Here is a 15,792-nt window from a genome sequence, read left to right on the forward strand (position 1 = left end):
TGGTCGTTCGGCAAGAAGAATCTTTGCGTCTATGGGGGGAGCTGCTATCTGGTTACCTTCCCATTGTTTTGTTGTTTGGCTTCTGGGCGGGAAAGGGAGCGGGTGATATCACTCCAACTTGCAGTACAGCAGTAAAGAGTGACTGAAGTTTATCAGAGCACAAGTCACATGACTGGGGGCAGCTGGGAAACTGACAATATGTCTAGCCCCATGTCAGGTTTCAAAATTGAATATAACAAAATCTGTTTGCTCTTTTGAGAAACTGATTTCAGTGCAGAATTCTGCTGGAGCAGCACTATTAACTGATTCGTTTTGAAAAAAAACATGTTTTTCCCATCACAGTATCCTTTAAATAGCTACATCTGATTGCCTGGTGCTCCTTTAATTGTATTGGGGGTGCCTAACATTTTGGACATTTTGTTCCATAATGTTAGGGATATCATCATTCTATAGTTTTTCCCTTCAGATATTTCCATTTTCTTTTTTCTGCAGATCTCATTACTGGTGTACAAATTACTAGGCTAAAAGTTACATTTTGTGTTTTGATAGTTTCTAATTATAAAACCTGTATCTCTTTTTTTCACTCTCTTTCAGATGCGAAGTGCAAGTTTTAATACTGATCCCTTTGTGCGAGAGTTTGGTATAATGGTGAAAGATGACATGACCGATGTCACAGGCAGAGTCCTTCAACCTCCTTCAATCCTTTATGGAGGCAGGGTATGGGAAGAGCCAAATGCTCCCTTGGTAGACATCTATATAGTTCTTGATCTTTATACTGTGTTTTGCTGTGCTTGCTTTTGCAATGACTGTTTGAAAAAAAAAATGCTGTTGTTACTGCTTCATGCTGCTGCATGTTCTGCTAAATGCGTGTGGAGTGTTGGATCTTGTTTTTAATAACTTGTTAACAAGAATGAAAGAATCATTAGACAGTCACCTTTAAATTACAAAATAAAGATATAGCAGCCATCACAGAGCCACGCGATGCTTGAACATTATACAAATTAAATTAGATTAGATTTGCTTTAGTTGGTTAATATTTTGACCATTCTTATGGGGAAGAATAAAAAAAAAATAGCTGGAATTTGGCTTGGGATACATTTGTTTTGTTTTCTAACAATGTTATCAAGAAATACAGCCATGGTATATGCAAATTGTTATTTCATGTTTATAAATGGGTGGTTCACCTTCAACTTTTAGTATGTTCTAGAATAGCTAATTCAAATTAACTTTTTTAAATGCCCTTTAATTTTTTTCTTTTTTATATAGTTTTTGCATTAGTTGACTTCCTTTGCTGACTATTTCCTGCTTTCAGATGGGGGGTCACTGACCCCATCCAAAAACAGATGATCTCTAAGGCTTCAAGTTTATAGTTATTGCTACTTTTTTTTATTTTTTTATTACTCATCTTTCTATGCAGGCCTTTTCTATTCATATTTCATTCTCTTATTCAAATCAATGCATGGATGCTAGGGTAGCTTGCACCCTAGCAACCGGATGGCTGAAATTTGGAGAGCTGCTGAATAACCCAAAAACACAAATAATAAAAACTTAAAACCAATTGCAAATTGTCTGCCATCTAAAAAGGCTACAAATGTATTGTTATTGTTACTTTTTATTACTCATCTTTCTATTCAGACCCTCTTCTAATTATATTCCAGTCTTTTATTCAGATCAGTGCATGGCTGTTAGGCTAATTTGAACCCTAGCAACCAGATGCTGCAAACTGGAGAGCTGCTGAATAAATAGCTAAATAATTAAAAAAATAATACAAATAATAAAAAATGAGAACCAATTGCAAATTGTCTCAGAATATCCCTCTCGACAACATAATAAAAGTTAATACAAAGTGAACAACCCCCTTTTATTATAAGTGTTGGCTCTCTGGGCCTAATGTACATATGCCACAACATTCAAATGTTTTTTGCAATCCCCTGTCTGCACTTGAAATTGTTTCTTTTACCTTTTTGGAGTAATATTACAACTTGTCTATTCAGTATAATAAATTCTGGCACAATTTTACAGGAGCCTTGTAAAGTTTATCATTGCTACTCAAGTAGTAGTGATCCAAAACATTATTCTATGCTAAAAGTTCAAAGAAAGCACTCACGGCATTGATCATCAGATGAATTTCAAAGTGTATTTATTCTAGGCGTTGGTGCATGGTGCATCAACGCCTAGGGTAGCAATCAGATGAACCCGTTGATTAAAATAGGCAGTTCTTAAAGGGGAACTACCGCGACTAGTAAAAGCTTCCTCATACTGAAGTAAGAAACTTTCTAAATACAATCAATTAAAAATTCTGTACCATTTCTGAAATAATCAAGTTTATATTCACTATTCCTCAATCAGCATCTGTTTCTCTTCATTCTGTCTTCATGCAGCAGTTGGGTGTCACATATTCATTGACAGATCCCATATATCTTATAGGGGGGCTCCTTTTGCCTAGCAGATGTATTAGAGCTCACTCAAATAACTGATTCCAGTACAAACACAATCTAACAAAATAACTGCCTTTTGCACAAATTCTGCATGTAGAGAGACATGATGTCTGGTGAGTTTAATAGAGTGAGCTCTAATACATCTTCTAGGCAAAAGGAGCCCCTATAAGATATATTGGATCAGCGATCTGACACCCAACTCCTGAATGAAGAGAGAATGAGGAGAAACATGCTGAGAGAGGAATAGTCAAGATAAACTTGATTATTTCAGAAACTGTACAGAATTTTTAATTGATTGTATTTAGAAAGTTTCTTATTTCAGTATGATGAAGCTCATATTAATTTTTTTATTTTTCGCGATAGTTTAATTTCTGAGAAAAAATGCGTTGATTGCCCAATTCCAAAAAATACTAACACCATTTTGCTGTGTGTGTTTGGTAGAGTTGTGGAGTGACCATATTTGTGTAAATGCTACTGTTTTGTGCCAATATGAATGGAAACTGTTTTATCATAAAAACTTACAGTAGCAAAGAGAGGTTATTGAAAACTATACAGTAGGGATGCATTGAATCCAGATTTGTGCTGTCATATTCAGCCGAATTTACAATGTAGGTGGAGCCAGCTGCTGCACCCACAAAAAAACTGGAAAAAAGAACAATCCTTATCTCCTCTGCATCTTTTGGAATAGCATATAGTACCTCTTTACCTGCAGTGCTTCCTATTGTAACCTAATGCAGTAGTTTAATATACCGTATATACTCGAGTATAAGCCGAGTTTTTCAGCCCCCAAAATATGCTGAAAAACTCTACCTCGGCTTATACTGGGGTCAAGCGCGAAAACGGTCGCCGGCACCTAAGAATAGTCTCCAAGAATATTCGCCGGCGTCCAAGAATGGTCGCCGGCATCCAAAAACGAGACACCGGCACCTCCAATGGGAGCAGAAACCCTCAATTTATTGATTGAAACTTACCAGAAGCTGCTGCATTTCTCGTCTAGGCTTATACTCGAGTCAATAAGCTTTCCCAGTTTTTAGAGGTAAAATTAGGTACCTCGGCTTATACTCGGGACGGCTTATACTCGAGTATATACGGTAACACAATAGGTGGCTGTGGTAGGACCAGTAAGATACCAGTAGAGTCAATACCATGTCACTTTATCACCCTGAGCACTTTAGTGTAGCGCATGGTTTTAATTTAACATTACTGAAATATATTCGATCTGAAGGCTCATGTAAACTAGCAGTGCGCCTACAGAGATCTCTCCCATAATTTTATAAATAGGTAGGTATTTTATGAACCATTTCACTTTATTTTCATACATAGCGTAGATTGACTACTATTAAATGTGTCATGAGTGTTTGGTGTGACCAACAGTGGTGTGATTGTTTTATTCTACTACTGCTTGAACCTTCAAGATGTGATCTTTGTGATTTTCAGAGTAAAGCAATTGCCACGCCTGTTCAGGGTGTCTGGGATATGAGAAACAAACAGTTCCACACCGGCATTGAAATAAAGGTGTGGGCCATCGCCTGCTTTGCCCCACAACGACAGTGTACTGAAGTTCACCTGAAGTGAGTGGCTCTCCAGATCTGATTTAATACAGGATTGACATCATTGGCAGACACCAATTAAATGTTTGTTACTTAAAGGGTTAACGTCATGCAAAACATTTTTTTGATTTTCTTCAAAATGCATCAGTTAATAGTCCGATTTCCAGCTCAAGCAGAATTCTGCACTGAAATCCATTTCTAAAAAGAGCAAACAGATTTTTTTATATTCAATTTTGAAATCTGACATGGGGCTAAACATATTGTCAGTTTCCCAGCTGCCCCCAGTCATGTGACTTGTGCTCTGATAAACTTCAGTCACTCTTTAGTGCTGTACTGCAAGTTAGAGTGATATCACCCCCCTCCCTTTCCCCCCAGAAGCCTTACAACAGAACAATGGGAAGGTAACCAGATAGCAGCTGCCTTACACAAGATAACGGCTGGCTGGTAGATCTTAGAACAGCACTCAATAGTAAGGGTCTGGCCACACAGGCAGATTCGGGGTGATTAGTCGCCAGGCGAAAATCTCCTCTTTTTAGCGGCAACTAATCTCCCCGATCTGCCTTTCACCAGCTAAAATGTACACGTTGAATGCCTTGTTTTCTGAAGTCGATCGTAATTGCCTCACAAGGAAACTTCGAGCGACTTCAGGAAAACGAAGCACTCCGTGTGCCTGCCCCAGGCTATTTACATTTTAGCCGGCGGAAGGCAGATCGGGAAAATTAGTCACCGCAAAGGAGAGGAGATTTGTCGCCTGGCGACTAATCTCCCTGAATCTGCCTGTGTGGCCAGACCCTACAAATCCAGGTCCCACTGAGACACATTCAGTTACATTAGTAACTAATTAGTAGGAGAAACAACAGCCTGCCAGAAAGCAGTTCCATGCTAAAGTGCTGGCTCTTTCTGAAATCACATGACCAGGCAAAATGAGCTGAGATGCACCTACACACCAATATTACAACTAAATACACTTGTTGGTTCAATTTTATATTGTACAGTGAATTATTTGCAGTGTTAACAGTGTCATTTAGAAATAAAAACTTTAAAGGGGTAGTTCACCTTTAAGGTAACTTTTATTATGTCATAGAATGGCCAATTCTAAGCAACTTTTCAATGGTTTTCATAATTTATTTTTTATAGTTATTTGCTTTTTTTCTTCTGGCTCTTTGCAGCTTTCAAATGGGCGTCGCTGACTACCTTTGTAAAAAAAGCAAATGCTCTGTAAGGCTACAAATGTATTTAACTTTTTATTACTATTATATATATTATTATATTCCAGTCTCTCATTCAAATCAGTTGGACCCTCGTTACCAGATTTGTTAAGATGCAAATTAAAGAGATGCTGATAACTTAAAAACCTTCAATGATAAAAAATTGCAAATTGTCTCAGAATATCACTCTCTAAATCACACTAAAAGTTATCTCAAAGGTTACCAACCCCTTTAAGAACAAGAAATAAATTGTTCATAGTGTTTGCAGCAGTCATCTAAATTCAAATGCGTTATGGAAGAGCTGTGTTTTATTTATATTGTTGGCATTTTATGCCTATATACATAATACATCAGTATATGGGTAAGCTCCCCTGCTAGAATCAGGCACTGCTGACTATGAAGATTTTCATTCACCCAGGTCATGGTATATCTAGTATAGGTAAATCTAAAAACAACTGGACTTGCTGAGTAATCAATGAAGACGTTTCACTACTCATCCGAGTCAGGCACTGCTGTGTACATAGTCATCTTTCATAACAGATACCACTGAAAAGCAGTCTTGTAGGGTAATTTAAAGACTGAACTAAAGCTTAAAATATAGGCTACAACTGTTACACACTAAGTTTTAGGATTTTGCACCAGCAAACTCAACTACAGCCCTTCAGCAGTAAAGGTCTGTGCCTCTGAAGATACCCCAGTAGCTCCCCTATTCTTTTCTGCTGATTCACATTTCTTTTGCCACTTATTTACCTTACTAATCTAGAGCACTATGAAAGCATAGCCATTAGTAAAGCTTGTATATGCATTAAAGGCTCATTGTAGTGTGGTGTTTCATCAGGACATTTACAGAACAGTTGAGGAAGATTTCTCGTGATGCCGGGATGCCCATCCAGGGGCAGCCATGTTTCTGCAAGTATGCCCAGGGAGCAGATAGTGTTGAGCCAATGTTCAGGCATCTGAAGAATACATATACAGGGCTACAACTTGTTGTTGTAATACTGCCTGGGAAAACCCCTGTCTATGGTGAGTACAAACTGAAATCCAACCACATTCTTTCTTCCAAAGCGGTCGTATGTTGGATCATCATGACTTCTGCGGTTTCACTCATGGATTTTTCCTTAATCAGATAACTCTTCCATATTTGTATGCCTGTGGGCTGTTTTAACTCTGTGTGTATGCTGCCATTTGCATCTCTCCCACACCCGAGTTTCAAAGTATGTTACAACAAAACTTCATACTTGAAAAGGAGTTATGGGCATTAACATATGCCTTAAAATAAGCATTTGTCAATATTATTCCTTTCTATTGCTCACCTTAGTAGCACTAAAATGTGCTGATCTCATCCTAATGAATAGGAAGCAGATACTGAGTTAACAAGCATTTTAATTCTATAGCTTTCCAGAAAAATGCCATGGCAATGCAATTGTACAAGTGACCTTACAGGGGAAGTCCATTTTAAGGCCCCCATACATGGGCAGATATAAGCTGCCGACAGATTAAGTTGGCAGTTTATTGCCCAGGGTATGGGGCACTCTGACAGACTTACCTGATCTATATCTGGCTGAAAGTCGACAAGATAACGATCAGTCGGGCTTAAAAGTCCTGTCTGATCAAGGACCTTATCAGTTCATCTGTTTTCTCATCGTTATGATCCGATCATTGGGGCCTAGGGCCCACAATTGTATCAGCCCGATATCGCCCACCACAATTGTTTAGTCTTTCTTTTCTGAATCTCTGTTATCTGAAAGCAGATTCGTTTGGAGGTTAGTTTTTTGCATACTGAGTGCATACTGTACTAGCTAAATTTGTACCAAAGCATGAACCACATGAGTCATATTGAGTGAGCAAGTTTTTTTTAGGACGAAATCTGCTAGTCCGTATGTATTATTCATCCTGTATCATTCCCTTGTTAAATCAGCATACATTTTGTAGCGCATTTTATTGTGGTTACAAACAATTATTAAAATTGTCTTCTAAAATCACTGAAAAATGCATTTTTGAGCATTTATGTGATTTAAGGGTCTTGGCATACAAAATTCTAATCCCTATGACAAGGTTTTTTCTGGTGTTTGTAGTTGCAACAAAACACACAGTTGGTGCTCATTTATCAACACTGGGCAAATCTGCCCACGGGCAGTTACCTATAGCAACCAATCAGTGATTAGCTTTTTAAAGCCAGTTGCAAGCAGTACAATGAATGCAGCAATCTGATTGGTTACCATGGGTTACTGCCCATGGGCAAATTTGCCCAGTCTTGATAAATGAGCCCCAGTGACTTGTTGCATTTTATTTAGGGAAATGGCACGCTCCCTTTTTATTTTATAAGAAATGTGTATAAAACTGTTTATAAACTTTCACATGTAATACGATGTTGCTGTTTTTTCTAAAGAGGAAGCTAAAGGAATATTTTATTTGGGCTCTTATACACGGGCTCTTTTTATGAGTTTAAACGACAGGTTTGAGCACACCTGAAAGCGTCAACTTATTGATTCCATAATATTCTACCTGCTTGTACAAATGAGCGCTCAGACTTGTGTTTCATTGAATTCTATTCTATTTTAGATGTAGCCTGCTGCTTTTTCTTCTGCTTGATGCATATTGAAAAGACAGTAACATAAAAGGTTGCATTTGAAACTTACAAAAATGCATTTAGTTTCATTCAAAAGGGTTGTTCGCCTTCCAGCACTTTTTCAGTTCAGTTGTTTTCAGATAGTTCACCAGAAATAAAGGCTTTTTTTCAATCACTTTCTTTTTGTGACCGTTTTTCTAATATTGAAGTGTAAAGTGTCATTTTCACCTTTCTAAAGCAGCTCTTGGAGGGGGGTCGCTGACTCTGTAACCTTTTTGATACACTTATCTTTGTCCCTGCTGAGCAGAATCCCCAAGTTTCATTACAGGCAGCTGTTAAAATTGACAATAGTTGCTGATATTCCAGAGATACTGCTGAGAAATGGATCAACTAAATGTATGAAATTGAAACTGTTCTGAGCTGCCAGACTGAAACACCAGAGATAGGACCATTAATCAATTGTGGAAAAACTGTAAGAAATAAAAAATGGAAAGCAACTGAAAAAAAGTCTATTTCTGAAAACAACTCAACTGAAAAAGTGTTTGGAAGGTGAACAACCCCTTTAAAAAGAAACATGCATAGAAACACAATATATGCAGTTTTTTGCTCTCAGCATGAGATTGTGAATTCATAAAAAAAAAAGTCCATGTATAAAATCCATTAGTATGAAAAAGAACCTATATAATAGATTTTTCTTCTGTTTGCAGCGGAAGTGAAACGTGTGGGGGACACTGTTCTGGGAATGGCTACTCAGTGTGTTCAGATGAAAAATGTGCAGAGGACCACACCACAAACCTTGTCTAACCTGTGCTTAAAAATAAATGTAAAATTAGGAGGCGTCAATAACATTTTGTTGCCGCAGGGCAGGTAAGTTGTCACTTATAAATTTCAAAGGGCTACCATATTTTTATTTCCCTTTATTGTCTTGTAGAGATTTTAAGAATTTAATCTGTAATTGTTAAGGTGGCCATAGACGTACCAATTACGATCTTTCTTGGAAAAGCTCTTTCCAAGAAAGATTGTTTGTTTCAATACACACGTGTAGAGCTGAATCATCAGATATACAGATAGAAACAATAGAATTCTACCTGTATCTGACGATTCAGCACTAACAATGGCCGATGTTTGGGTGCCTTCAAAGGCACCCGGTCAAAATTTTTTGCGCAGCCCGATCGACGAGCCGACCGATATTCAAGTCTTCTGCCGATGTCGGTCGGCTCTTTTCCCACCATACACACACCAAATATCGTACGAAAATTTGTTTCTTACTATATTATCTGTGCGTCTATGGCCAGCTTTAGTCTTGCTTTGTCACCCCCTCATGAATGTATTACTGGCTTAGCTTGCATTTTCTCTAAGCCACCATATTGTCTGACCTCAGGCACCCTATCACCCCCCATGGTATTACATAGTAACATAGTAAATTAAGGTGGCCATATATGGGCAGATAAAGCTGACGATATCGGTCCTTTAGATCTATTCTGCAATTTATCTGCCCGTGTATTGGGCTTCCGACGGGTCTTCCCGACCGATATCTGGCCACGATATCAATCGGGAAAGTTTAATTTTTCTGTTGAACGACCTGTTGGAGCCCATTGCTCTTCGTTGTAATCCGATCGTTCGGCCCTAGGGCCGAATGTTCATATTACCCCGATATAGCCCTGCCATTGGTGGGCATGTCGGTGAAAGATCGATGTCGTCAGACAAGCGGATCGCTACATGTATGGCCAGCTTTAGTTTGAAAAAGACACATGTCCATCAAGTTCAACCTTTTAACTTTATTTTAACCTGCCTAACTGCTAGTTGATCCAGGTGATGCTAGGTGAAGTATTGTATCCCTACAGGAATCCTTTAAAAGGTTAATTAATGCATCTATTGCTTGGCTTTGAGACTGTGCTCTGTTGGTAATCCCTGGTGAAGTTTTAAATATAAGAGTGATTTAAGGTTAGCACAAGCTGCTGACTATTGCTGACTCCAGATTTGGCTAGTTGGTAATGATTTTGAGTTGAACAATGCCATCTCTAGTACAGGAGTCTGAAAACGTGCAATAATTTGTTTTTGGGCCAAGAAACCTCCTCCAGTTCCATTGAAGTCATTGTTTCAACACTTTTTTATGCCAGACAAAATACCCTGATCAAAAAAACCAGCCTTAAATTCTGTAGCCCATTAATCTGCTATTGTTTATGGCTTGAAACACAGACACTGAGTTTTTAGGATACCTTATTTTTAAGAGCCCTTTAATTTTTTTTGAATGGATTTATCAGGTGATTATATTCATTCATTCATGCGCATTTTTCTCTTGCAGACCTCCTGTGTTTCAACAGCCAGTCATATTTCTTGGAGCTGATGTTACCCACCCACCTGCAGGGGACGGTAAAAAGCCTTCGATTGCTGCGGTGAGCATCTGTATATGATCATCTGAAGCTTGGGAGTCACCGCAATTAAGGATTATGCATGCAATGCCCCTCCCAAAATACAAGTATCTATATTGTGTTTTTATAGACTTTTTTTATATATATATTGTCTTTTTATTGTAAGGTTGTAGGTAGTATGGATGCACACCCCAACCGATACTGTGCCACTGTGCGGGTGCAGCAGCACCGACAAGAAATCATTCAGGATTTGTCTGCCATGGTTCGGGAGCTGCTTATCCAGTTCTACAAGTCTACTCGCTTCAAGCCCACAAGAATCATCTTTTACAGAGATGGTGTCTCAGAAGGGCAGTTCCAACAGGTCTTTAGGATTTACTTTATTAAAAGTAACATTTTTTAAAAACTTTATTACTTTACTTTATTAAAAGTAACATCTTACAAATACAGGAATGTGCCAAAGATCCTAAAGCTTTCTCTTTTAATTAGCCAACTTAACTACCTGATTTTTAATTCCACAGGTTCTCCATCATGAGCTTCTGGCCATTAGGGAAGCCTGTATTAAACTGGAGAAGGATTACCAGCCAGGAATTACATTTATTGTAGTGCAGAAAAGACATCACACGCGGCTATTCTGTACAGACCGAAATGAGAGGGTAAGTAGTGAATATTTTGTGTTGTAGACCTGCAGTGAGAGTATTATTAGGAACCAGAGCCCTCGTATTCTTTTAATTTTTAGGTTTCGTCAACTATTGGCAAATTAATTGGTGGTTGTAACATTCTTAGCAGTTTAAGAATAATATGTTTTCAATGCACCTGATGACTGGATATCCTTAGGCATACATACTATTAGAACAGGTTTGAAAACCTTTAGACTGTTATAGGCTTATTTCTGTTTAAAGGCGAAAAAATGTCTGTAGAGCTGTAAGCACAAAGTGAAATGGTTAACCGAGTACAACCTGCATTAAAGGGGTGGGTCACCTTTAAGTTAATACAGTTACAGAATGGCTAATTCTAAGCAACTTTTCAATTGGCCTTCATTGTTCATTCTTTATAGTTTTTGAATTATTTGCCGCCTTCTAAATCTTTGCAGTTTTTAAATGGGGGTCTCTAACCCCATCTAAAAACCAAATGCTTTGTAAGGCTGAAAAAGTATAGTTATTGCTACTTTTTATTACTCCGCTATCTATTCAGGCCCTCTCCTATTCATATTCCAATCTCGTGTTCAAATCAGTGCATGGTTGCTAGGGTATTTTGGACCCTAGCAACCAGATTGCAGAAATTGCACCGTGGAGAGCTGCTAAATAAAAAGCTAAACTCCAAAACCACAAATTAAAAAAATTAAAAACAATTGCAAATGGTCTCCAAATTTCACTATCTACATCATACTAAAAGTTAAATCAAAAGGGGAACAACCCCTTTTAAATATTATAATGTTGGTGAAATTCCTCTATGGCTCACAAATCAGAATGCCTCATACCGATGCCCTAAAGCACCACAAGGACCCGAGTGGTCTCAATGGATGTCAGGTCATCAATCAGGCTGGAAAATGTCATCACTAATGCAAGATTCATTTTTATGTATAGAGATGCTTGCTTTACAGAATTGCTCTTCAGAATTAATTTGTTTTATTTTTTTATTCTCCATAGGTAGGGAAAAGTGGAAATATACCAGCTGGTACCACTGTAGACACAAAGATTACCCACCCTTCAGAGTTTGATTTTTACCTGTGCAGTCACGCTGGTATTCAGGTAAGTCCTTAGATGATAGTGTGGCGTGTGTTTAATAAAAAAAGACATTCTGTATGCACAGAGTTGGTGTAGACTGGAATATATGAAAAATAAGTGTTAGCAACTGTAAATGAAATATATAGTTAGAATGCAGTAGAAGTACGTTGATATTTGGGATGCACCGAAGCCACTTTTTTTGATTCAGCCGAATCCTTCGTGAAAGATTAGTCTGAATGCCAAATCCTAATTCTCATGGATGGGAAAGGAAAAGGTGGGGGGGAATGTTTTTTACTACCTTGTTTTGTGAAAAGGTTGCGTAATTTCCCTTCCCTCCCCTAATTTACATATGCGAATTAGGATTCAGTTCTACCATGCACAAGGATTCGGCAGAATCCTGGATTCGGTGCATCCGTAATTGATCTAGCTCTTTCTCTAACATCTTTGTAAGAATGAGCTGTTCTATAGGAATCATGAAGCCTGGAACCACCTTCTCCTGATCAAAAGCAGCTGCAGAGGTTTCATGTTTGTGTTAAAGTGTAGCTTGCTAGTTTGTCAAGTACACAATTTCTAACTGCATATAACATATTCCTACAGGGAACAAGCAGGCCGTCACACTATCATGTCCTGTGGGATGACAATCGCTTTTCATCTGATGAGTTGCAGATCCTCACTTACCAGCTCTGCCACACTTATGTTCGTTGCACTCGTTCTGTGTCTATCCCTGCTCCAGCATATTACGCTCACCTGGTGGCATTCAGAGCAAGGTATCATTTGGTGGATAAAGAGCATGACAGGTACATATGTACGCTTTATTTCTTTAATCAACTGGCAAGTCAAGATTTCAACTAATTTTTAAGCGCTAAACATTGGATTGATGCATTGTAACAGTTATGAACAGGTCTTGTATTGGCTGTATTGATCATAATGTTAAACATAATTACTATTTGCAGGATGATACCTGCTGAGCTCCTTAGTTAAGGGCATTACCAGTGTTCACAGTCCTGGGAATGATTTCAGGCTTCTTTACTGGAGACATATTCCACACTTCTGTTTTATAATGGTATAGCTTATGTAAGAAACAATGTACTCTTGCTGTAAATTTATAAACTCAGAAGGCTGCAGGCCAAGTGTCCTGACTTTGCACCCCCAATCTGTCAAGCCCCTGTCTCCCGATGTGATCGCAAATCCCCCGGTTGCGTGCCCGTGCAAAGTTGACTTCTGATCAGCAGCACAGCAATCTTCCAGGAAATCATCTCCCGGGTTTGACCACTCTATATAGGGGATAATGTACCCCCTACTGTAAATAAGGATATTAGAAGTCACTGAGGGGTTGTTCTGTGACCATATAAAGGCACAAGGCTGCAGGCTGAGTTATACAGGGAACTCTGAGTATCACTCATGTATTATAAGGGATAATGTACCCCCTACTGTAAATGATAAGGATATTAGAAGTCACTGAGGGGTTGTTCTGTGACCATATAAAGGCACAAGGCTGCAGGCTGAGTTATACAGGGAACTCTGAGTATCACTCATGTATTATAAGGGATAATGTACCCCTTACTGTAAATGATAAGGATATTAGAAGTCACTGAGGGGTTGTTCTGTGACCATATAAAGACACAAGGCTGCAGGCTGAGTTATACAGGGAACTGAGTATCACTCATGTATTATAAGGGATAATGTACCCCTACTGTAAATGATAAGGATATTAGAAGTCACTGAGGGGTTGTTCTGTGACCATATAAAGACACAAGGCTGCAGGCTGAGTTATACAGGGAACTCTGAGTATCACTCATGTATTATAAGGGATAATGTACCCCCTACTGTAAATGATAAGGATATTAGAAGTCACTGAGGGGTTGTTCTGTGACCATATAAAGGCACAAGGCTGCAGTTATACAGGGAACTCCGAGTATCACCCCTGTATTATTAAGGATAATGTACCCCCTACTGTAAATGATAAGGATATTAGAAGTCACTGAGGGGTAGTTATACAGGGAACACTGAGGAGACAAATATCATCAAATTTTACGACAAGATGTTTTTTATAATACAAAAGTTTCAGTGGTACGTGACAAATTACAGCACTAACAGATCACTGTTTATATGTTTATAACGTACCCCTTTTTGTAAAGTATAAGGATACTTCGTAGTCAACACTGAGTTCCATGACCATATACAGGCAATAGGCTGAAGGCCTCATATTTCTTAATAGGGATGCATTGATTGTTATAATACACACGTTTTAGTCAGTCATGTTACAGAAATTATATCGTTAAGCACGGACATTACCAAGCGCCATTTATACAAATATTATTGACAGAATATATATGACTTGTGTATTCTAAGGATATAATGTTCAGTTTATTTCATGGGTCCTGCGTATTACACATACTATTCTAGCTCCACTTAGAATGGTTTATGAAGCAAAATGTTATAGCCATCAGAACGTGTTGTTGTCTTGTTTCTAATGCAATGGTTTTTTTCTTTCTTGTAGCGCTGAAGGTAGCCATACATCTGGTCAGAGTAACGGGAGAGATCAGCAAGCACTCGCTAAGGCAGTCCAGGTGCATCAGGACACACTGCGTACAATGTACTTTGCATAACAGCCGCTGTTTATCCAGTGACTTAATAGCACTCCTGGAAAAGGATTCACACAGACCAGCTGCACTTAGTTGTTTGTAAACTAGTCCATACTACGCTGACTCCCATCAAAAAGTGCCGGTAACCCTGTTGTCTCCCTTACTGTCCAACCAGCCTTCCGTCCCAACCGCTTATCACATTTTGTTTCCATTCACAACGCAGACCTGTCACAATTAATGTAGCTTGGAGTGTGCTTCGTATGGGAATGTTTACAAAGGTGCAGAGAGAAAAACACACATACCCATGTAGAAAAACTGAACACGTAACCTCAGGGCTTTAGACTTTCACTATGGAATATTGTTTCAGTTTCTGTTTTATCCCTGTTCAGTTGCTGAATTTAATGGGATGGTTGCGGTCAGTTGGGTTGGTTACAAAAAGAGCATAAAATGAGCTTAAAAAGAAAAAAAAAAGGCATTGGCAGAACATTTGAAGCCTTAAATATTGAGATTTTTAATTAGCAAATGAATTTTACCATATGTAGCTTTTTATGTGTCAAATGTTCTGGTACATAACTTTATGTATTTCAGAGTTATTTTTAGTCAATTAGTTTTTAACTGAATCGTAGCTACAGAGGATTAGTGCCCTATTCTCTCCAACTCATGCTTTTACATATAATATGATCTTGTGCCATTCAGAACACTCTCTCCATAGAAAGTCTACTTTATTGTACTTGTGTCTAAACTCTAACCTTTCCAAAGTTGCTTACCAATACGGGTCTGTGGCAATCAGTACAATCATGTTAAGCTAATGTAAAAAAAAAAAAAATCTATTTACCAGTATTAATATGACATGCTATTTATTTTATTTACAAAAAAATCATAATTTTTTTAACTTTATTTTTTAAATAGCAACATATCTATTCTGTGCATGGGTTAAATCACCTGACACGTTTAACCTTTCTTTGACAATGTGACCTGTGCTACATGGATTTGTTCTTACAGGCTCCACCGACAGTGAATGGATTAAAAAAAACAAAACTCATTTTTAACTGTTTTGTTGCTAGAGGTACTCATCACAGATTGCAAAAAAAAAACTTGTATCCTCCTGACATTTAAAGGGATACCATTACTCTTCTGATATATCTGCTGTGCCATCCCTAGAACCTGATTTCCTTGTTGATGGAACATCATCTACCCCCTACCCCCAAATCTCTGTAAGTTGGGGTGCCTGCCTGATTTCTAGGTCCCAGTTACAAGGAGCACCATGAGTCTGGTTGCTTTTTTTCTATGGAAACACACAGAGGCCAAGCTTGCTCTTCTGTAGCCCTGAAATTGTAAGTTTTTTT

At 38.3% G+C, this 15,792-nt stretch overlaps 1 protein-coding gene across 4 annotated transcripts in view; it reads left to right on the forward strand.

Moving 5' to 3' along the window:
- Window positions 1-15,486, forward strand: part of ago2.L (argonaute 2, RISC catalytic component L homeolog) — a 64,863-nt gene extending 49,377 nt beyond the window's left edge. For 2 of the 4 annotated variants that reach the window (XM_041565493.1, XM_041565492.1), the window contains exons 10-19: window positions 595-744; window positions 3,876-4,009; window positions 6,035-6,219; window positions 8,473-8,632; window positions 10,071-10,161; window positions 10,304-10,498; window positions 10,656-10,790; window positions 11,784-11,885; window positions 12,459-12,658; window positions 14,362-15,486. In XM_041565493.1, the coding sequence (XP_041421427.1) occupies window positions 595-744; window positions 3,876-4,009; window positions 6,035-6,219; window positions 8,473-8,632; window positions 10,071-10,161; window positions 10,304-10,498; window positions 10,656-10,790; window positions 11,784-11,885; window positions 12,459-12,658; window positions 14,362-14,470 (1,461 nt within the window). In that variant the 3' untranslated portion in view covers window positions 14,471-15,486. 4 annotated transcript variants of the gene reach the window in all.
- The last annotated feature ends 306 nt before the right edge of the window (window positions 15,487-15,792 follow it).

This window comes from Xenopus laevis, chromosome 6L (genome assembly GCF_017654675.1).
Source record: "Xenopus laevis strain J_2021 chromosome 6L, Xenopus_laevis_v10.1, whole genome shotgun sequence".
In the NCBI taxonomy this organism is placed as follows: Eukaryota; Metazoa; Chordata; class Amphibia; order Anura; family Pipidae; genus Xenopus; species Xenopus laevis.